Here is a 22,938-nt window from a genome sequence, read left to right on the forward strand (position 1 = left end):
GTGGGAAGATAGGTATTCTAATGCATTGTTGGTGGAACTATGAATTGATATAGCCGTTTTGGAAACAAATGCCCCCAAAGTAACTAAACTATATATACACTTTTACCTAGATATATAACTATTAGGTATATCCCAATGAGAATAAAGAAAGCAGAAAAGTATTCATTTGTACAAAAATTTAGCTGCTCTTTTTGTTGTGGCTAAGACCTGGAAATTAATATGGTTCCTCTTAAGGAATAAGCTAAATAATTATGGTCTATGAATGTAACATAATCTTATTGGATCATAAGAAAAAATGAAAGTGATAGTTTCAGGGAAATCCATGAAAATTTGTATAAGCTGATATAGAGTAAAGTAAATAAAGCCATGAGAAAAATTGTACAATAGCAACATCACTGTGAAAATAAACCATTTTGACACACTTAAAAACTCTGATCAATGCAATGACCATCCATGATTCCAGAAATTAATGTTTCATGCATGCTCCTCACCTGCTAATAGACAGGTGATAGATTCAAGAGACAGAATAAGATTTTTGGAGTCAGCTAATATAGGAGATCATTTTGATCTAATACATATATATTTGTTTCAAGAGTTTTATTTTTCTTTTCTTTTTTCCATTGATGAGGGAGAGGGAAGAGGAAAAGTTGATGAGGGTAGAATGGCAGGAGAGAGAATTTTAAAAGAGCCTTTGAATCAACTTTTAATTTTTTAAATATATTTTTATTTCATTAGGTATTTCCCAATTACATATAAAAATGTTTAACATTCTTTTTTTTTAATTTAGAGTTCCAAATTCTACCTTCCTCCACTCCTTGAGAAGGCAAGCAATATATCCAACATATTGCTATATTAACTATGTTGTAAAAGAAATATACACACACACACAAAAAAAAAAACAAAACAAAACAAACAAAAAAAAAAAAAAACTATGTTTTAATCTCCACTCACAGTTTGTCAGTTCTCTCTCTGGAGATGGCCAGATTTTTCACCATGGCTTCTTTGGAATTGTCTTGGATTACTATTCTGATTAGAGTAGCTAAATCTTTCATAGTTGAACATACTTACAATGTTGGTTCTCTTTTTTACAAGGTCCATTATCCCTTGCAATCGCTTATGTTTCGTTTTTTCCCCTCCCTCCCTCCACCCCCCCCCCCCAAGATGGCAAGCAGTCCTATATATGTTAAATATGTTGCAGTATATCCTAGATACAATACATATTTGCAGAACCGAACAGTTCTCCCTCTGCACAGGGAGAATTGGATTCAGAAGGTAAAAATAACTCGGGAAGAAAATCAAAAATGCAAATAGTTCATATTCATTTCCCAGTATTCCTTCTTTGGGTGTAGCTGTTTCTGTCCGTCATTTATCCATTGAAACTCAGTTAAGTCTCTTTGTCATAGAAATCCACTTCCATCAGAATACATCCTCATACAATATCGTTGTCGAAGTGTATAATGATCTCCTGGTTCTGCTCATCTCACTCAGCATCAGTCCATGTAGGTCTCTCCAAGCCTCTCTGTATTCATCCTGCTGGTCATTCCTTACAGAGCAATAATATTCCATAACATTCATATACCACAATTTACCCAGCCATTCTCCAATTGATGGACATCCATTCATTTTCCAGTTTCTAGCCACTACAAACAGGGCTGCTACAAACATTTTGGCACATACAGGTCCCTTTTCCTTTTTTAGTATCTCATTGGGGTATAAGCCCAATAGAAACACAGCTGGATCAAAGGGTATGCACAGTTTGATAACTTTTGGGGCATAATTCCAGATTGCTCTCCAGAATGGCTGGATTCGTTCACAACTCCACCAACAATGCATCAGTGTCCCCGTTTTCCCGCATCCCCTCCAACATTCATCATTATTTTTCCCTGTCATCTTAGCCAATCTGACAGGTGTGTAGTGATATCTCAGAGTTGTCTTAATTTGCATTTCTCTGATCAATAGTGATTTGGAACACTCTTTCATGTGAGTGGTAATAGTTTCAATTTCTTCATCTGAAAATTGTCTGTTCATATCCTTTGACCATTTATCAATTGGAGAATGGCTTGATTTCTTATAAATTTGAGTCAGTTCTCTATATATTTTGGAAATGAGGCCTTTATCAGAACCTTTAATTGTAAAGATGTTTTCCCAGTTTGTTGCTTCCCTACTAATTTTGTTTGCATTCGTTCTATTTGTACAAAGGCTTTTTAATTTGATATAATCAAAATTTTCTATTTTGTAATCGATAATGGTCTCTAGTTCATCTTTGGTCACAAATTTCTTTCTCCTCCACAAGTCTGAGAGATAAACTATCCTATGTTCCTCTAATTTATTTATAATCTCGTTCTTTATGCCTAGGTCATGGACCCATTTTGATCTTATCTTGGTATGTGGTGTTAAGTGTGGGTCCTTGCCTAATTTCTGCCATACTAATTTCCAGTTATCCCAGCAGTTTTTATCAAATAATGAAATCTTATCCCAAAATTTAGAATCTTTGGGTTTGTCAAACACTAGATTGCTATAGTTGACTATTCTGTCCTGTGAACCTAACCTTTTCCACTGATCAACTAATCTATTTCTTAGCCAATACCAAATGGTTTTGGTGACTGCTGCTTTATAATATAATTTTAGATCAGGTACAGCTAGACCACCTTCATTTGATTTTTTTTCATTAATTCCCTTGAGATTCTCGATTTTTTATTGTTCCATATGAATTTTGTTGTTATTTTTTCTAGATCATTAAAATATTTTCTTGGAAGTCTGATTGGTATAGCACTAAATAAATAGATTAGTTTAGGGAGTATTGTCATCTTTATTATATTCGCTCGGCCTATCCAAGAGAACTTAATATTTTTCCAATTATTTAAGTCTAACTTTATTTGTGTGAAAACTTTTTTGTAATTTTGCACAAATAATTCCTGACTTTCCTTTGGTAGGTAGATTCCCAAATATTTTATGCTATCAACAGTTATTTTGAATGGAATTTCTCTTTGTATCTCTTGCTCTTGGATTTTGTTGGTGATGTATAAAACTGCTAAGGATTTATATGGATTTATTTTGTATCCTGCTACTTTGCTAAAATTATGAATTATTTCTAATAGCTTTTTAGTAGAATCTCTGGGGTTTTCTAGGTATACCATCATATCATCTGCAAAGAGTGATAGTTTGGTTTCCTCATTGCCTACTCTAATTCCTTTAATCTCTTTCTCGACTCTTATTGCAGAGGCTAGTGTTTCTAATACAATATTGAATAATAATAGTGATAGTGGGCAACCTTGCTTCACTCCAGATCTTACTGGGAAAGGTTCCAGTTTTTCCAACTGGGGAATTTTTAAACAAATTATATGTATGTATTGAAATTTTATTAAATAAACTCTAACCTAATAGATTTGTATGAAATGATAAGAATGGAGGATACAGGACTAAGAGAACAATTTATATAATTATATACAGAAAAACAACTTTGAGAGATCTAAGAATTTTTATCAATGCAATAACCAATTATATAATTCTAGAGGATTGATAATAAAGATCTTCTCACAAAGATGATAGACTCATAGTGAAAGGTGAGATACATTTTTTGACTTAATAGTATTTTTATTTTTTCATGTAAAGAAAATGTTCAATATTTATTTTTATAAGATTTTGAATTCCAAATTTTTGTCTGTTTCTCAGTTAAATTACAAAAGAAAAGATCTATTTGGGATTTAAAAGTACTTGTTTTGTACATAATTGAATTTATGCAAATAGCTTTTAGCTAGAGAGAGGAAGGACTAGTTATGAGATAAGGAAAGTTTTCAACTGCCACATCAAAAAGGAAAAAGACTGACATTTTTGTGGACATAGAACTGGCCATTTTGGGTCTGCAGAAATAAAGTTATAGATTTGTTTAACATGTTAGCAGATTCTGGGCTTTTTGAGACTAATCATTAAGTTGCTTGGCACTGTGTCTCAATCAGCTAAATTGAATTAGTTTACTGTATTTTTAAGTAGGTCTAATTTACATAACTAAAAGCCTTCTGAGAGCCTGAACCAGAAGTTTACAGAAAAACTGCAAAAGGAAAAAATCCCTTTCTGAGATTTTCCAAGCTTCTCTCCCTTGGAGGGACTTGTGGAATCTGTCCTGGCAAGGTTGATGTCCTTTGCTGGCTTGGATTCTTCTGGGGTTTGTGCTGGTGCCCCAACATCTTTGACATGGCTCCCCAATATTTCTGACATGGAGGGTGGCCTTGTATCCAAATTTCTCCAACATTCTCCCCTGGGGTCCTAAAATCCAACAATTTCTTATAAGTCCTTCTTACAAGTTCCCCTCCTTTGTAGATGCACTTGAAAGGACAGTTTTCAGTCACCTTAAATTTTGGGGCTGTGTGTTTATATTGGAATTCTAATTCTGAAATTGTATGGAATAATTACTATTAATTAGTATATGCTAAAATTGTCAACTTTTTTATTCTGATATAAGAGTCTAGAAATATATGTATACTGATGTTGAAGTATAGTTACCAGAAATTTAAATGTGTATTTGATTTGAAGTTTAAAAAATTTGGGTTTTCTGATAACTAACCTAAAGAGGTCACATGGATCGCCTAATTATATGAAATATATTTAAGCTACTACATTGCTTACTAAATTGCACATTGGGCAGTTTGTAAACTTGTATGAGCTGTGCTTTAACATTTTGTCAGTCCAGCTGGATATGTGATATAAATTTTGTGAAATTTGGTCCAAAGTTATTTAGATATTATCTATATTCTGAATCTTGTCTTGTTTTCTCCTTTTAACAAATTTTATTTAAAGTAAGATAATTTGGCATATAGGGATATGTGTAATTGCAAAACAAATTAGATCTGAAAGGTGTGTGTGATATGTCTAAAGATAAATAAGAAGATATTGAGGAGGTATCCCTCTGAAGAGGAGCCTGGCTCCAGAATATTCAAGTTAGTTTTCACTGAAATGATACCAGTGGGAAAACTGAGATATTTACTGATTATAGTGGGCTATTTGATGGGATGAGTGGAAGCTTTTTCCTAAGCTCTGCTGACTTAAGAGGGATTAGTGAAATAACATTGGAACAAATTGTACTTAGGTATGGATTGGTGGAGACCAATAACTCTGATAAATGGAAGATTTTAAGGTTTTATAAGAAACAATGGGGTGGGACTGCAAATTTGTGTGGCAATTCCATATACCTGGGAATCTGCCCTCATCAGGGAAAGTGGAAAGAATGAATCAGATTCTTAAGAAACAGATTACTAATGTGATATTAGAGACGAAATTGCCTTGGACCAAATGTTTGGCATTTGCTTTGTTAAAGAATTAAAACTGTCCCCAGAAGTGATCTGGGACTCTCCCCATATGAGATGCTGTTTGGTTTACTTTTGTTTGGAAGGAAAAAAAGGAAAGACTCTCTTTTGAAACAAAGGATAAAATTTTAAGGAATTATATACTAGCAGTGTCCTTAGACCTTTTAGCCCTTAGGAAGCAAGAATTGCTGATCCAGACAACATTTTTTGGAGTTTGCAATTCCAGGAGAGTGGGTACTTACTAAGTCCTAGAAGAAGCTGAGTGGGAAGGATCTTACCAGACATTACAGATAACTGAGACTGAAGTCTAGAGGCTGAGAACACCAAGGTTAAAAGATCTGTGGAGGAACCTCAAGATTGGACTGTTAAGAACAATTTATAACCTCTAAAATTGACTTTGCATTGAGGCAATTGGGAATGTTTTGGTGGGAGGTTTTTGGTGCTGAGAGGAATTTAATAATATTGGGGTTGTACCTGTTATTTATATTTCCAGAAAAATTTATAGGGACTCCTCAAATGGAGGAAGTAGAATTAACATTTTTTTAGGATAAAGAAATTAATGTTAATTTTGATAGGGTTCTTTAAGGTGAAATTAGGACAATAAATTATATAGTCTATGAGTTTTAATTGGTTGTATTGTGTCATTTTAAAGCTGTTCCCATTGTTTAGGGAGATTCTGAGAACAGTGGTCTATGCCTTTGTTCCCTTCGAACATGGTTAATACCTGAACATGTTTTGATATAGATTGGTTATTGAGTATCTTAAAGTAAAATGATTTGTGTAATGTTTAATTTAAAACTCATCTACTTAGATATGAAGATAAGCTGTGAACTTTCTAGGATAAATTCACCTGAAGCTTTGATTAATGAGACTTGCTATTTGAGATAAAATTTTTTGGAACTGTAGCTGATTTTATTATTTGGAGTTTTGAATTCAGGTATGATTATCTGATGGATCATCAAACCAATAATGTACCATCTGAAAGGTATATGATGCAAGGTACTCAGAGAAATGTGATTCTGAATTATTACAGGTGAAAGTTAGTATCTGGGTCAGAGTTGGAAGGACAATCTCGCCCTCCACTTATGATGGTATCAGTTTCCCAGTGGTGTTTCTTTGGATAAGAACCTACCTGAACATTCCTGAATCTGGCTATAAGGTGGAATTGTTATTGTATACAATTACCTAAAGTCAAACTGAGATAAGGATGCTTTATACTGTCATGTATGTACTCTCAAACTCAGGACTGAAGGACCAGTTTTTGATTATAAACATTTCCCTGCTTTTTCCTCTTACAGCAAATTTCTAATCAGGGCAAGTGTTCAGTAGAAGCTATGAGTACAATTCAAGTATGTAAGATTGTGTAGTTTCCTATTTGAAAATGTGGTCATTATATCCTAAATGAGTAAGTAAGTTAGTATTTGGCCTAGTCATCTATTTGTTGCTAGATGCATATATTTATCTGTTTCTTTTAGCATTTCTGTTTTTGCTGACTTTCCTGATAGGTATCTTTATTTGTGAAGAATTACCTACTCTAATTAGACTACTTGTTGGTTGAAGAAAATAGTTTGTGGAAAAATAATTTTTTTCTGTGTGAAAATTGATGATAATGGACAGGGAGTGAAATTAGAATTCGACAGCCAATGAGAGAAAAAGTCCGAAGGGAGAATGGGGGCTATCATATGTTTCTATAATCCTATGTGTGCAACTTGTGTTTTGCACTTTTCTACTGACACCTTGTCTGTTGGGAATTGTCCTTGCTGGAGAGATCAGTAAATCTTTTTTTGCTTTTTTACCTGGAGAATCTCTGATTTTAATTTGGGTAAGGATTGCTGTCCCACACATATTGAATGCTAGTTTTTGTAGAGGAATAAAGAAAAGGTTGGGATAGATTAGATTATGAAAAACAAAAATTAGGGGGGAAAATTGTAGGGAATTGATAAATCCCTATTTTACCTCTTAAAAAGGTCCTGGTCTCTGGAGGTCCTCAGTTCAAATTCACTTCAAACACTTACTAGTTGTGTGACCTTAGGCAAATTATTTAATCCTGTTTGAAAAAGAATGATTAAGGAGGTGATGGTGCCTCCACAATAATAGGTTAGTTTGGAACAGGAGAGGGCTGGGAGTGGGGTAATTGGGAAATCCCATTCTTGAATGCTTTTCTAACTGGAATTAGGGATTTTGTCCTGACTTGCTATGTTAGCCCAAAGAATCTGATTATTTCCACCAATCACATTTCCTATGTGGAGTAATCATCTCCTGTCTTTATCCAATGATGAAAGCATTTTACTCTTCCCAGAGACATTAAAGATTTTTGACTTGTGTTGCAGTTTCCCTTCAATTCTTCAATTGATTGATTCAATATGGCTGTCAGGGTTACATTAATTGGGGTGGAAACTTCTTGACCCTTGAATTCTTTCTCTATTTTTACTTTGTATATAGAAATACACATTATATTTGATGTTTGTAAAGTTCTAAGGGAAAAAATTTTAGGGAATTGGTAAATCCCTATTTTACCTTTTAAAAGTATGGTTCTTTTGAGAATTCTTTGATCACATATCATATATTGAGGAATGACTTGTTTTCTAAATCTTTCTATCAAAACTTTTGATAAGGGTTGTATATATAACATAAATATGTTAATTGTATTTCTTGGATACCTTAACAGTAAAATTTGAAATAAAAATTCCCCCCCTTTGAGCCTCTCTCTTAATTGCATTAATTGTGTTCAGAAGTTTTTCCAGTTTCATGTAATGGAAATAATCATTTTATCTTTTGTAATTGCCTCTATCTTTAGCTTTGCCAAAGAATATAACCAGGAGAACAGTTTATGTAACAATAATATTGTAAAGACAAGTGATTTTGACAGAAATGATACAATAAGTGAGATTCCAAAAGATTTATGTTGATTTATGTTCTACATAAAATCTCTTAATAAAAGGTCATGGGCTCAAAGTGCAGATAAAGATTTTTTTAAACATGGTCAATATGGTATTTGTTTTTCTTTAAACAGTACACTTTTATCAAGTTTTTTTTTTCTTTTTCTAATAAGGAGATAGGAGAGAGAAAAAGTAGATTTTTTTACCTTGAAAATAATTTCATTTTTTAAAAAGGAGTAATAATAGGCAAATATCAAGTGAAAAAATAGTTGCATCAGTAGCAAAAATTTGTATGAAAAAAAATTTACAAAAAATAAGATTTCACAGTATCCCTCATTGTGCCTTTCTGCATATTAAATTCTAGACATCTTATTTATCTTGGCCCTTTTAATCAGGGCTTTGAGCTAAATCAGTCTTGTACCCACATGAGGAAGCCTGAAAAAAAAAAATTCCATTTACTTTTAAAAGTAAATTTTAAAGAGCACTAGGGTTAGAGTCCAAGGACCTGGGTTCAATCCTGTCTCTACTTCTTACTGATTGTGTGATTTGGAGTTTGCTTAATAATAATTTATAATAACAACAAATGACTAATATTTCTATAACAATATGAGCCAAGTGTTTTACAAATATTGAACTCATTTTTAATCCTTGAAACAACCCTGGGAGTTAGGTGCTATTATTATTCCCATTATAAAGATTAGGAAACTAAGGTAAAGTTAAGTGTCTTGCCCTAAATCACCAACTTAATACTCATCTGAGGCTGGATTGGAATTCAGATCTTCCGAACTCCAGACCCTGCACTCTATCCATGGTGCCACCTAACTAAGTTTTGATCTATAACTTGCCATTGAAACCAGATGGCTCTAGAGGGGAAAGTGAGGCATGTGACCTTGCACAGCCCACCCTCATTTGAATCTAATTCACTTGCATTTCATAGTGTCACCTCCCTGATGTCAACAGCAGCTACCTACTTTATCTCTATAAAGATCAGTTTCCTAATTTGTAAGACAGACTAGATGTCTTTACCAATTCTGAATCCATGAATTTCTAGTAACCTAATTATTTATGGAAGAGTATTTTGATTCAGATCATGCAGATTATTTTCAATAATGTATATGTTACACCAACCTTTATATGGGGAAAAAAATAAAAGCAATGGGTTATTTTCTTTGGTGGTCTGTGTGAGCTAAACTTTTTTAATCAAGGGAGGAGGAGGATTGAAAATTGCTTTGAGAACAACTAGTCCTGCCCATCCTTAGATCAGATTCCAATTTCTGCTGTTCTAATCTAAACTGTCAGGGTAACCCCTAGGTCTTCCCACCTCCAGACTTAAAAGATTTCTTTTCTGGGCACATCATGATTTCAGGGGCTGCCCAAGCCAACTCTCTTCTACAGAGACCCCAGGACGCCCTCTAGTGGACAATGGGGGAGTGGGAGGGGGTGGGGAGAATTTTTGTCCTGGACTGGCAGCTCCAACCACGGAGCTCAGGAGAGAGAAGTCCATCCAAGGCAGAGTTTCTTACAGAAAAGGACAGCACTGGGTGAGCGTGGGGAAAGCGGTGTCCAGAAACAATAGGGCTGAAAGATGGGGTGATCTGGGATTCCAGCTCTAGTTTAATCTCCACAGTCTAAGAGGGGAGGCGAGGACTGCATAGGATGTGCATGGGGAGAGAAGGTTGCAAACGATAAGGATAAGTGACGAAAAGAAAAACGAAGAAAGATGGGGTGATCTAGGGCTACTGACTCAATCTAGTCTATACGGTCCGGGGTAGGGGAGCATGTGATATGAGTGGAGAGGGATGCAGGAAACACGAATAGGTATCTGAAAAGATGGAGCTAACTAGTATTTTCTGCCCCCATCTAGTCTACTCAATCTGTGGGCGGTAAGGGAGAAGAGGGCAATATAAACTGTGCATGGAAAGAGAAGGGTCCAGAAGATACAGATAATGAATGAACAGAGTGTAAAAAGAATGTGGGGCGAACTAGGGCTCCTGCCCCAGTCTAGTCTACCAAGCCCCAGCGATTTGCTCTCAGCTTCACCTTTGGGAAACACGCGTAATTTAATTTCTTACTAAACTTGGAAGTGAACCTTTTCTCTTCCCTCTGGAGAATCTGTGGTTTGAAGGGTTTCTCCCCTTTCCGGGCAGCCCCCGGGAGTGGGCGGGCGGGCGTGGGGCGGAGGGGGGGAGGGAGGGCACTGAGCTGGTTGGAGGGCTCGGAGAACCTCATCGCTTTCTTTATCCCTCAGAAAACCTCTTCGTCGGTTGCCTGAGCAAGCACAAACGGAGTAGGGGGACATCTACCCGGAGTTAAACGAAAAAAAAGAACTAGAGAGCCAAGGAAATCACCCCTGCACTCTTCCACAGCAGCTCAGACTGAATCAACAGCGCCTCACGCCTTTGCCAGAAACTCACCTTCTTAGAAGGGGGAAAAAAAAAGTGTGAATGAGAAGTTACTGGAGGAGACGCAACTGGAGGAGGGGCCCTCATACCAGGAACGGGCTGGATGGTCTGGCTCGGTGCCCTGGGTTTTCTCTGTTGTCTCTGTCTCTGTCCTATTGCGTGTCTCTGTCTCTGTCTTTCCCCTCCCTCCCTCGCTTCCTCCCTCCCTTTTCTCTCGCAGTCTCTGACTAAACGTTACAAGAAGACGTTCAGTTCAATTCCAGGAATAGGGAGGCGGGGCTCTTTGGCCCAACCGGTATAATAGCCCAGGCTCTGCCTCCCCCAGTGGCATTTACTCTGGACCTTTCCGCCTTTCTCATTACAGCCCGCTGCCCTGCGTGCCCGTGCCGCCCTGACTCCCAGATACACGCAGCCAGCCAAAGAGGCTGGCCAAGCCCTGGGGAGACTGACGCTCACAACCCAAACCACCCAGCCAGCTGTGTCTCCCCCACTTATTCCCGGACCCAGGAGACTAAACTTGAGAGAGAAAGGGAGGGGAGACAGGGAGCTGAAGCCAAAAAGATACGCGTGGAACCCTGGTGTGGACTTTACCGTTCCCTACATTTGGCCACAACGAGGGCCACATCTGGCGGGCTTGCGAAGGACCTCGCAAGGTTGGAGACAGTATTGGAGATACACACGGCCTAAAATCCGAAGACTCTGTTCAAACTGGACGAGGTAAGAAAGTGGGAGTGCAGTTTCGGGGCTTCTAGAGTGTTTTTTTAGACGTTTCTTTCCCCTTCCCGGAGTCCATTTAGAAGCCAGTTCCCACAGGAAAATGGGGTATTGTAAGAAGGTGGGATGGAATAGGTGAAGAGGTTTGGACCTTTAATTAGGAGCTTTCTCCGCTCCCCGACCCCCACTGCTATAAATACAAAAGCTCGGGGAAGCCTCCACTTTTCGCCTCCAGAGTTAAAGCAACCCTACTTTGGAAAATGCCCCAGTTTTTTCGCTACACTCCCCCCACCTCCGAGTACCGGACATCCAGGCGCCCTGTGTATCACGGGGGTGGGGTGGGGTGAAGAGGGAGTGATGGGCACGGGAAGGGAACATTTCCCCAGACTACCCACCCTGCCTCAGCCTCCTTTTAAACCATCGTCCCCCATTGGACACATTTGATGAAAGCCAACTTGTGCACAGGAGTTTACAAATCACTCTCTTCATCATCCCCTTCTCCTCCTTCTCCGTTCCCTCCCCCCCCCCCCGCCCCCAAGCTGGGAGTTCGGGAAAGGGCTGGCAGAGCACCCACCACGCGCTGGCACGGGGCTAGACAGGCTGTGCTAGGGGCGGGGGATGGGTGGAGCTGTGGGAGTCTTCTCCCATTTGTCTGCCCCCACCTAGACCTGACCCCAAAGCCTGATAGGTTGAAAGTAAGCATTCCCCTAGTGACATCTGGGGGTGGGATGGGGGAATGTGATGAAATAGGACCCCATCTCCTAGCTCTGGAATCTAGGCAGCCTCAGTTGTGTGTTGGGGTGGGATGATGTGACATTCTACATCTCACTGCTGCTTCTCTCCCTTCTCAGGCTCCGGGGATGTGGTAGCAGCCGGTACACCTGGGGACAGCAGCCAAAGGATCGGGAGGAGCAGCAGCAGCAGCCTCTACTGCTGTCGCCGCGGCCGCCACCGAGCAGATCCAAGCTGGCTCCTTGCGCCATGGTAACCCACAGCAAGTTCCCCGCCACAGGGATGAACCGCCCCCTGGACACCAGCCTGCGCCTCAAGACCTTCAGCTCCAAAAGCGAATATCAGCTGGTGGTGAACGCTGTGCGCAAATTGCAGGAGAGCGGCTTTTACTGGAGTGCGGTGACGGGTGGAGAAGCTAACCTTCTGCTGAGCGCTGAACCCGCGGGCACCTTCCTCATCCGAGACAGCTCGGATCAGCGCCACTTCTTCACTCTAAGCGTTAAAACCCAGTCAGGGACAAAGAACCTCCGGATCCAGTGTGAGGGAGGCAGTTTCTCCCTGCAAAGCGATCCCCGGAGCACCCAGCCGGTGCCCCGCTTTGACTGTGTACTCAAACTGGTACATCACTACATGCCCCCCAGCTCTTCTTCCTCCTCTTCTTCCTCCTCCTCCTCTGTGGCCTCCCCCTCTTCCTCCTTGCAGGATCAGACGCTTCCTCAACCCCTCACTGGGGCACCTCCTAAACGAACCTATTACATTTATTCTGGGGGAGAGAAGATTCCCTTGGTGCTCAGTCGACCTCTTTCCTCCAACGTGGCCAGCCTGCAGCACCTCTGTCGGAAGACTGTCAATGGACACCTGGACTCCTATGAAAAAGTTACCCAACTCCCTGGGCCCATCAGAGAATTCCTAGACCAGTACGATGCCCCTCTTTAAAAGGAGATGGATAGTGAATGTTCTGCTTTCACCCCACCAAAATATGCAGGGAAGGGGGTTGGCCCCTCCATCACCTGTGGCACATAGCATAAGCACAAAGGATACAACCAAATTGGAGAGTTCTTTTTTCTCCTACCCAGAGCAGAGCCAGGGAGTCCAGAGGCCTGCCCTCTAACTCCCCACCTCCCACCCTTTTCCCTCTCCAGTATGGGTGCAGGCTGGTCTTAAGTGTTTGAGGAGAAAGTGGCCAAAAGTCATCTCCCTTCCCTCTCTCCAACTTCTGGAGGAGTCACCAGACCTTGTAGGACAATTCAGAAAAAAAAGAAGATTTTGATTTTTCTTCCTTTCCTTTCCTTCCCCTCCCTGACTGGGGGACTGAAGGAATTTTGAACTGATGTTAGCTACTGGTGAATGTCCCAACTTTCCTAGGAACTTGTTTGCTGTTTGATTTGGTTTAAAATGGCTTGAAACCTGAGCTGGTGTCAGGGGCTGGAAGAGGAGGAAAAAGAGGGCCCCCTGGAATGGGCCTTCGGCTAGCCAAGGAAGTGATCTGATTCTTAATGCAAATAGTTTCCCAGTCTTGGTTCCCAGCCTCAGGAGAAGAGGGTGTGCTGATATTACCCTCCTGAGGAGGTAAGGAAAGGGGCCTAGGATCAGCCAGAAGAAGCTGACTCTCATTCTTAGTATCTTCTCACTTCTGGCACCTTTCCCTCTCCCTCTCCCTCCTCCCAACCCCCCATTACCGGGAAACACCCAAGCCTAGATTCCAGCTTTCTGGGGAAAGCCACATAACCTCTCCTGTTTTAAGGGGAGCTGGGGGTAGTATTGATATTCAAAAAGGAAAGGGAGGAGAAAGAGAATGAAAACTAGTCTGATGAGAGGGTTGGTCTGGAGAAGGAGGTGATTTTTCTAAATCCTCTGTTCTCATATCGTCCTCTAGGGAATGACTGCCTCTTTTCCCAAAGCTCAGAAAAAGAAACTTCATATTTTCCCTCCTTTGTTTGGAAGGGGATTGCCTTAAAACTTTCCCTGTCCCATGGATAGGGACTGGCACACTTTGCTGATAATGGGTCCATCAGTCCCAACCTAAAGCAGTTAAGTGACTTGCTCAAGATCACAGACAATGGGAGTATTTTAGTGTTGTAGCATCCATGGAGTCCTCCTATGGGATATGGGGGTAGATTGTTAGGAGATTCATGTATTCTAAGAGACCTCTAGAAGAATAACTCACGTTATTCTGAACTGTTACCTAGTCCTTTTAGGGATGCTCAGAATGCCCCACCTTGGGTATCTTTTGCAGTAAACCCTTCTCCTGCAGCCTCTTGGGTTCCTGGGTGTCTCTCCCCATTCCCCCAATCCCAGGCTTCTCCAATCAAGAGTTCTCTAGCCTCTCTGTAGGCATGAATAGCAAGGGAAGTCAAAGAAGGGGTGGGAGCTGTAGCACTTAAGTGCCCTGCTCTGAGAAAGCACTGATCATTGTCACCCTACATGGAATGTAGCAACAAAGCAATTACCTGGAACTTTTTTTTTTTTTTAATGGAAAACAAAACATGTTTTCTGTGTCAGGTGTTTGGATGAGGCAGTTGGGTATTGGGTGTTTTGTTTTTTTTTTTTTTTTCTGGTTAAAAATGTTTACAAATCTGCCTCAATCACTCTATCTTTTATAAAGATTCCACCCTGTGCCCTGCCCTTCTCCCCCATCCTCCTGCCTTTGAGGCTGATAAGAAGATGCTTGAAGAACCCAACAGAATACAAATTCAAGTCAAACTTTGCACATATTTATATTTATATTCAGAAAAATACATTTCAGTAATTTATAATAAAGAGCACTATTTTTTAATGAAAACTTCAATGGAAGCTTTGTATTTTCTTCCTCTCTTCAGCACATCTACAATCTATGATAACAGAAAAGTCAAAGAATGGGCCACTGCCCAGATGCCCCAGTTACACTTGGGTTTTGAGTATCTGAGGCCTCAATGGCCTCTCTCAATGGCAAAGAGAAGATAACCTTGATTTGTTAGTAAAGGGAGGGAGTATTTCCTGCCAGGTTGATTCAGATAGGACCAGAATATAAAAATAGGAGTTAAAGGAGAGTTTCAAAGAGAAGACAGGAAACTGAGCTTCAGGGAATAAAGAAGGAGGTGCTCTGAGAAAGTAAGAGCAACTGGTGTCAAATTGCCTCCACATTAGTGGTTCAAAAAAGATGGCATCAACTCCTTAAAAATTTTTTTGAAATACTTAAAAACTGTCAAATTTTCAAGGTATGATAGAGATTTCATTTCAAATAGGAAGCATGGTGCTGTTGAAAGAGCACTTAGCTTATAGCTGAAGGTCAAATCCTACTTGCTACCCATGTGACTTTGTGTAGGACTTCCAAGCCTCAAATCTAACTTATTAAAATGAAGGTCTTTGAATTCCTATCTCTAAGGTCTTTTTCAAGTCTAGATTCAATGAAATTCCCCCAAACAATGTGGATACTTCCTAGGATACTAGACCAGCTTCCTTAGCACCTTTCCCCAGGATCCCTAAGCACAAACCATTCAAAGTGGCCTTTTCCCAGGACATTAGACAAATGTCCACAAGTTGCCCTTTGCAGAGCCAATGGCAGTTAGTGTATATAGAGCTTACTACCCTCAGAGCTTGAATGCTGTCCCAGATGCCCACCCTAGAACTAGACATATTTTCATCTCATAAGAGCAGGGTGGGGAGGAGTTTCACTCTTAAGAAAAGGCCTCTCCTGGACCTAGTATACTTCCAGACACTTAACATACCAGAACAAGAAACAAAGATCCCCAGGCACTTGATAAAATAGCTTCAGGAATGAGAGTTTAAGGGCAATTCCACAATATTGCTTTTTCTTATTTCCTCAACTCTTGGGGAAAATAACCCAAAAGTGACAAGAAGACAACCATGCTTTGACACCACTGAATGAACAGAGAATGAGAAGTCACATAATTTTGAGGGGCAGCCAACTCCAGAAGTCAAGGGGCAGGGAAAGCCATATTACCCAAACTTAAGATAAGGCAAGGATTCAGGGCAGGGAGGAGTTAATGGGTTCAAGTTCTCAATTGCCTCCCAAGAAGATCATGCCAACCCAGGAATAAATCTGGAACATCTGAATCCCCAGCCCCAAGGGAATAGTCCCGGCCAAGTTTGTTTCTTTATTTTAAAAAATATACAAACAAAAACAAACCAGAAACTCACCAGGATTCTTAATCCTAGTGATGAAATGGAAGATACCTGAAGAGCTCATACACTCAGGGATTCTCAGGAGAGGTGATATTTCCTTTGATTTAGGGAGTCATTCAAGGACAGTGGAAAGTTTTTATGGGACACTAGCAAGCTAAGAATTACTTTCATGGATTTTGAGGGAAATTACTCTGTTATGCTTTGAGATCCATGTCTTAGCCTGGTAAATGCCATGTTGTATAGGGAAGGGGAGGATATTCTGACAGTGCTATCTCATATATTACTCCAACATTTTCCCATATTTCCAGTTATTCTAACTTTATCCCTTACTCTTTCATCCTTCATTCACTCTATCGAATTAGAACTCCAATCCTATTAAAGAAATTTCTCTAATACCCTAGGATCATAGGATTTCCATTATGAAAGGACTTGGTGGTGGTAGTGTTCAGTTATGAGCTACTCTTCTGACTCCAGTGGGGTTTTTCCTGGCAAAGATACTGGAATGGTTTGCCATTTCCTTCTTTAGTTCATTTTACAGATAAACAAACTGAGGAAGCAAGATTAAGTGATTTTCTCAGAATCATACCAGGAAATTTCTAAGGATGAATTTGAACTCAGGTCTTCCTCACTGTTCAATATAACAGACTGCCTTCTCCCAGTCACCTCTTCTCCCTTCCTCAGTTATCTCCTCTATTTGGAATTGAATGAAGGGACTGGGTGTCTGATTAAACTGAACCTTTGCCTCATTCAAAATATGAGGGGGAAAGTCTAACCATTGTCTATTCTCTACTACCTTTCTCTATTTTGGGGGGGAAAAAAGGAGGAAAAGAAGAGGGAGGAGAAGGAGAAGAAAAAGGAGGAGGAAAAGGAGGAGGAGGAGGAAGAGGAAGAAAAGGAGGAAGAGGAGAAGGAGGAAAGCTTACATTGCAAGTTCTATTGACAAGAACACTCTAGAGTAAGAAGACTGGCTCATGAGAAGCAATTGTATTGGCAGGAATCCAACCAAATATAATGCTGGGGATGAATGTTCATTAGGGACAGTCAAGCTTTGTTAGAGGTTCTATTCTTCTTTATCATTTGGCAAATCTTTGAAAACTGAAATCTTTATCTACCTGAAGAAGTCCTTATCCCTTCTCGGCAGAATCATTTTGGCCAAGGTTTTATTTTGTTTTGCCTTGTTAAGAGTTGAGAGCTGCAGTACTCTACTGGGCTCTGCAGGGAGATGATGATCTTGGAATGAGCTCATGATTTGGAGTCAGAAGTCCTTGTTAGAATCCTGGCTCTGCCAATTATTGCCTGTGTGATCTTGGGTAAATCACTTCCCACTCTCTGAGGTCCAGATTTTTCATTTGTAAATAAGGGAGATGAATCGGAAGCTCTCTTGCAGCTTTATGGAGATTCTAGACTCTTACATGGGGAGGCACCCTTCTCCCATATTTCCATCCCCAGTTTTCAACTTGGAAAAAGAATTGCCAGAAGAGGCTAGGGGTGTCTCACCAAATGTTCCTAACTCTTCCCTGGATGGTGTGGGGATAAAGGGAATATTGGGAATGCAGTTCACCTGTACATTTGCTCCCCTTAAGGACCAAGGACGAAAGAAGGAAAGGTGTGTCAAAGGCAGAGAAACTGAAAGAGACCAAATCAAAGCCTGCACAGAAAGAGAAAGCTGGAAAGAGCTAGAGGGAAACCAAAAAGAGTCTGAGAGAAAAGCAAAGCTGAGGCCACCGATTGGGCGGAGGTTTAGGAGGAAGAGGGGGCTGGGAAGAATGGAGACGGATTAGTCAAAATCTGAAAGGAAAAATCTTCCTCTCAAAAGAAAATGAGCTTGCAGTAATTTACAAGGAGAAGCCCCCTCTCCTCTCCCCCCCTAATCTTTACGGCCGCCATCTAAGTAGCGTTGTGCTGAGCACATAGTTAAATACTTTCCCCCCTGCCAGGAAGAGTGACTTCCCGGATACCCCAGAAACCCTGACGGAGTTATGTGAAGAATGTCCACACAGAGTACAGAGGGTGGCACCTTCCCAGCCAGCGCTAAAAGCGGGGAGTGTCCTTGCTCATCTGATACAGCCCTGGTCACACCCCCTCTCCTCCTCTCTCTTCACCCCCTTCCTCTCCCCTCCCCCCTCAGAGTTATGTCTCCATGGCAATAGGATTACAGGCGGAATAGCACTGTTTATTCTCAGCCCAGTGCCAGGAAATTAGGCAGGGAGACTGCCAGGCGCACCTCCCTGGGGGGAGGGGGAGAAGGGAAAGGAAGGAGAGGAATATAAGCCTGTGGGCTCTGAGCCAGGGAAAAGGAACTAGAGTCAAGGGTGAAGGAGGTGGGCCAGTAGGGAGGTCTGGGTAAAAGAAGGGTAAAAGAAGGGAAAGGGGGGTAGGAAAAAGGATCTTTGGGACAGAAATGGCCAGGCTGCAGAAGGGGAGTTTGCCACGGGCCCTAAGGGGGAGAGAGGAAACAGGTCATTTCTCATCCTTCGGATACAACATAATTGAGGGAGGGGGGCACCTACATACATATCTGGAATTCCCTGTCTCTCCTAGTCTGAGAAATGATATATAGCTTAATTTCTCCTGCTTCAAGAAACTGAGATTTTACCAAAGCACTCCTCTACTCCCTTCTCTGCTCCTCCTCAGCTCAGTTCAGAATACCCTCAGTAACCTCAATACTTTACTTTCATTACAATATACTCATACAACACAGGATCTTACTTGATCATTTGGTTAAAGCAAATATGATTTTGTTCATTTTAGAGTCAAGGAAACTGAGGTCTCATAGAAACCTTCCTCTTCTTGCCCAAGATCATGAAGTAAATTGGTAGCAAACCCAGCATTCCTAATTTCCAATACAGTACTCTTTCCTCTAGACTATTTTTAGTATTGCTACTCCCCCCCTACTCCATCCTCACTCCTATTTGCCTTTGCTATAGCTATGGCTCCCTTAGGGAGACTCAATCCTTTATTTCTTGTCTCCTTGGGACAAAGAATTTCCTCCATGAAGTGACTGAACCAGAGCTGGGAAGTGAACAGGATGAGAATGCTATAAGCTTACCACATTTTCTGCAGCAGGTCCAGGCAAGTGCAGCCCATCCCTCTCCCTGGGGACTCTAGTCTCAGTCATCCCTTAAACTTGGGAAAAATAGAGGGGGTATAGAGACAATCGGTCAGTCCTCCTGGGCCTGGAACAGGAATTTGTGAAATCTTTGAGTGAAATTGACCCACCATCACAATGACTGACAAGAAAGCTAGAGCATCATGAGTTATGTTTCCAGAAGTTGAGGGAGAACTCTGGACTTTCCACTCTCCTCCAAATGGTTGGCTGATCATAGAACAATACAACCTTAGGCAATAATAGTACTGGGCAATACTGAGTTGGAGAGAGAGAGAGAGAGAGAGAGAGAGAGAGAGAGAGAGAGAGAGAGAGAGAGAGAAAGCATAGAATCAGAATGTAAAATCTGAAAGTGACCTTACAAATCATCTAGTCTAGCAACTTTCTTATGTTGCAGATTCCTTTGAAAGTCTGGCGAACCCCTTCTCAAAATATTTTTAAATGTATAAGATACCCAGGAAATTACAAAATAAGCCAATTATGCTGAAATACAGCTACCATAAGTTTTTTTTAAACTTCATGGATCACTATCTTTGATTGTCCAACTCCTTCATTTTGTATGAGAAACCTTCTAAAAGGAGGCAAGAACCCAAATTTGTATGTAAAAAATAACAGTACTATAGCTTATTGTTGTTGTTTTTACAGGTGTCTACAGTTTTAGAAAAACTCATGCAATGTATCCCTTGTTTCCAAACTTTCCTTTTTCAGTTGAAATCAGCACCATCTTTTTAGTGTCCTAGGTTCAAAATCTCTGCATTGTGCTCAACTTCCCACTCTCCCTATCCCTACAAATCCAATCAATTGCCAAATTTTGACATTTCTGCCTCTGTAATATCTTTAGACTGTGACTTCATTTTCTCTGCTCACATGGCACTCAAAAGGCTCTCATCTCCTTTCACCTAGATTATTTCAACAGACTCCAAATTGGTTTCTCTGCCTCAAGTCTTTCCCCATTCCAGGCCATTCTATACACTTGCCAAAATGATTTTCCTTAAGTGCAGATGTGATCATGTCACTCCCAAGCTCAATCACCCAGTGGTTCTCTTTTATCTCCAAAAATAAAATATAACCTCTTCTGTTTAGCTTTTAAAAGTGCTTCATAATTTCAACCCACCTTTCTTTCCATTTTCAATAGACATTATTGCTACCTGTCACCTGCAATTCAGTCACATTTATCTTTCATTTGTTCTTCACATATTCTGCTCTGTGTCTTTGTACTTCTCACTAATCCTTTCCTTTCTCCTTGCTGCTTGGCAATTAGTAGAACTAGTCTGGAAATATGACCAAGTTACCTCTGGAAACTTTTGGAATCACCTTAGTATTATTCAGCAGACAAAAGGCTGTAAGCATTAGGGCCACTCTTCTATAGATCAATGTTTCTCCCAAGAAACCTGTGCCATATAGCCTTGAATTGGGGAACTAGACAAGGTTGCTACTTAGCTAGGTCCTTTCTCAGAGCTCTAGCTGGCACTGGAGAGAAATAGACAAAATGAAGAAAGGTCAGCAAGCTCTCTAGGCACTTTCTAGTGATCCTGAGAGGACTGATTCTTGTGGTGTTTTTCTTCTTTAATATATAATAGTTCTCTCTGGGAGAAAGCAGGTTTCTCAGGGAGGTTTTCTGAAGGCAGCCTTAGTTTCAGTTAAGAGTAATAATCACCCAAAATGCAGCCAGCTGGTAAAAATGCAAACATTTATTTTCTCCTTCCAAAATAGCCTGGTTAGTTGAGCATCTCTCTGCTTGGTTCCAAGAGCTCTTGCAGATTGTCCTTTGCTTCTGCCTCTGCTTTCTTCAGCTTCCAGCCAGCCAAGTGGAAAATGGAATGAATCTCTCTTGCCTCGGAGAGAGGGTTTGTGGGCTTCCTCCCAGAGTGCTCCTCTCGGACCCCAGTCAATGTTCTGAAGTAACTCTTTCTAACCCGAAGTAACAAATTAACCCGAAGCTAAGAGCCTCTTTATATATGATCTCCCAAAGGTTGACTCTTCCTTTTGGAGGCACACCTAAGGGAGATATGAATTCACAAAGTAACAAAGTTTATTTTGTGAATCTCCCATACTTGTGAACTCCAATGAGTACTGGTGTGAACACAAGCATTGTATCAATTAGTTCTACTTAGTACCTTGTTTCAGGTTCTGGCCCAAAACATCTCCTTGTAAGATCAGATCAGTGATACTGAACCATGCTAAATTAGATCATTATTGTCTCTATCAACTCTAATGACTTAACAGTTTGTAAAGATCTGACATCTCAGGAAGGGAGATGAAAACATCAAAGGAAATAGGAAATCAAATCAGATTAGTGGGTTTCTGAAGGGGCTCACTTGAAACAGGTACACATAAATCCATCAGAACTTGAAACAGATATACATAGTATACATAAATCCATCAATATGGGAGGCATTATACATAATTACATAAGCACATAGCAATATAACACAGGCTAGTAGTAATGTAACAAATAACATGAATCAACATAAGAATTTATACATGTCCATAAGTCCTAGAAATAGTCCAAAAGGAACCCATTGTCCATTAGTTCATGTGCCAGGAATCCAATAGTTCCTATAAGCTCTGAAGTACTGGAATAGTCTCATCAACAATTTTTCATCTCAAGGAATCCAATGATTCTTGCTGGTTTTTTCAAGAACTAAAACAGTCTCATCTTGTGTTAGGAAATCCAATGATTCCTGAACATTTTTAAAAGTTCTTTTACCAGTCTCATTGTCAGCCATGCTCTTTCAGCATCAGATATTTCTTAAATCTTCTCCTTTGTTTTGAGGTTTTTCTCTCTTTCTGTTTCTCTCTGATGGACAAGGTGAATACAGCTCATTGGCACCCATCTGATTCCTTCTCCACCTGTGGAAACACAAGCAAACCCTCTTCCCCAAGCAGTTAACCTATCTAATTCCCTTCTATTTACCACTTTTGGGATTTCTCCTCATCTCCTTCATCATCTGGTAATTACATTGGAGCTGTTTGCATTTGATATTGCCTTATTGTCTTAAAAGGCCTGTGTTCTCCCCCAATGTAATCCTGATTGCTTTTCTGTTGCTTGATGACATCAGAGCCCTGAATTTCTAAAGTTTCTCTGAGTGTAACCTCAGCTGCTATCATGCCCCAGTTATCTTTTGATTGAAACCTTGGGCCTAGGCCCTGCCTCTCATTTCTCTGGGTTAATCTACATTCCCAGGCCCAGTGAAAGCCTTGGTTACATTTTGGGTTTTGGGTTTTATTCTCTCACCCCGTCTTCTCACTCTATCTCCATATCTACAATGAGCTCTCAAATGTCCAACTTTTCCACACTGAAAGCATCTACGAGTTTCTCTAGAAGTCCCTTGCCAAGAAGGACCCTGTCTTTCTATGTTCATCATAGTCTGGGCATAATAAGTATTTGTGCCCACTGTGGCACAGCACCTTATGATCTCCTCTAAAGGAGCATCTTTGTCTAGTCCCCATATAATTCTTTTGCAAACCTCATTGGCATTTTCCTTAGCCAAATGTCTAGCCATTATTTCTGTTGCTTCATTGTTTCCAGTGGTTCTTATTACAGCTGTTTGCAAACGTCCCACAAAATCAGCAAAAGGTTCATTGGGACCTTGCTCTATTTTTGTGAAAGCTTTATTTCCATCTTTCTGTCCAGGGAGAGAATTCCAAGCTTTTATTGCAGCCTTAGAAATTTGCTC

At 40.4% G+C, this 22,938-nt stretch overlaps 1 protein-coding gene across 2 annotated transcripts; it reads left to right on the forward strand.

The window, feature by feature from the left end:
- Positions 1-9,642: 9,642 nt before the first annotated feature.
- On the forward strand, positions 9,643-14,815 carry SOCS3 (suppressor of cytokine signaling 3). 2 transcript variants are annotated; one of them, XM_051995487.1, is made up of 3 exons: positions 9,643-9,720; positions 10,428-11,298; positions 12,147-14,815. In XM_051995487.1, exon 3 carries the CDS (start codon positions 12,277-12,279, stop codon positions 12,961-12,963), a length of 687 nt encoding a protein of 228 aa, XP_051851447.1. In that variant the 5' UTR covers positions 9,643-9,720; positions 10,428-11,298; positions 12,147-12,276; the 3' UTR covers positions 12,964-14,815. The 2 variants fall into 2 exon arrangements, with proteins under 2 accessions (XP_051851447.1, XP_051851448.1); XM_051995488.1 differs by lacking the exon at positions 9,643-9,720 and having other exon boundaries at positions 10,362-11,298.
- The last annotated feature ends 8,123 nt before the right edge of the window (positions 14,816-22,938 follow it).

Source organism: Antechinus flavipes, chromosome 4, assembly GCF_016432865.1.
Source record: "Antechinus flavipes isolate AdamAnt ecotype Samford, QLD, Australia chromosome 4, AdamAnt_v2, whole genome shotgun sequence".
Taxonomy (NCBI): domain Eukaryota; kingdom Metazoa; phylum Chordata; class Mammalia; order Dasyuromorphia; family Dasyuridae; genus Antechinus; species Antechinus flavipes.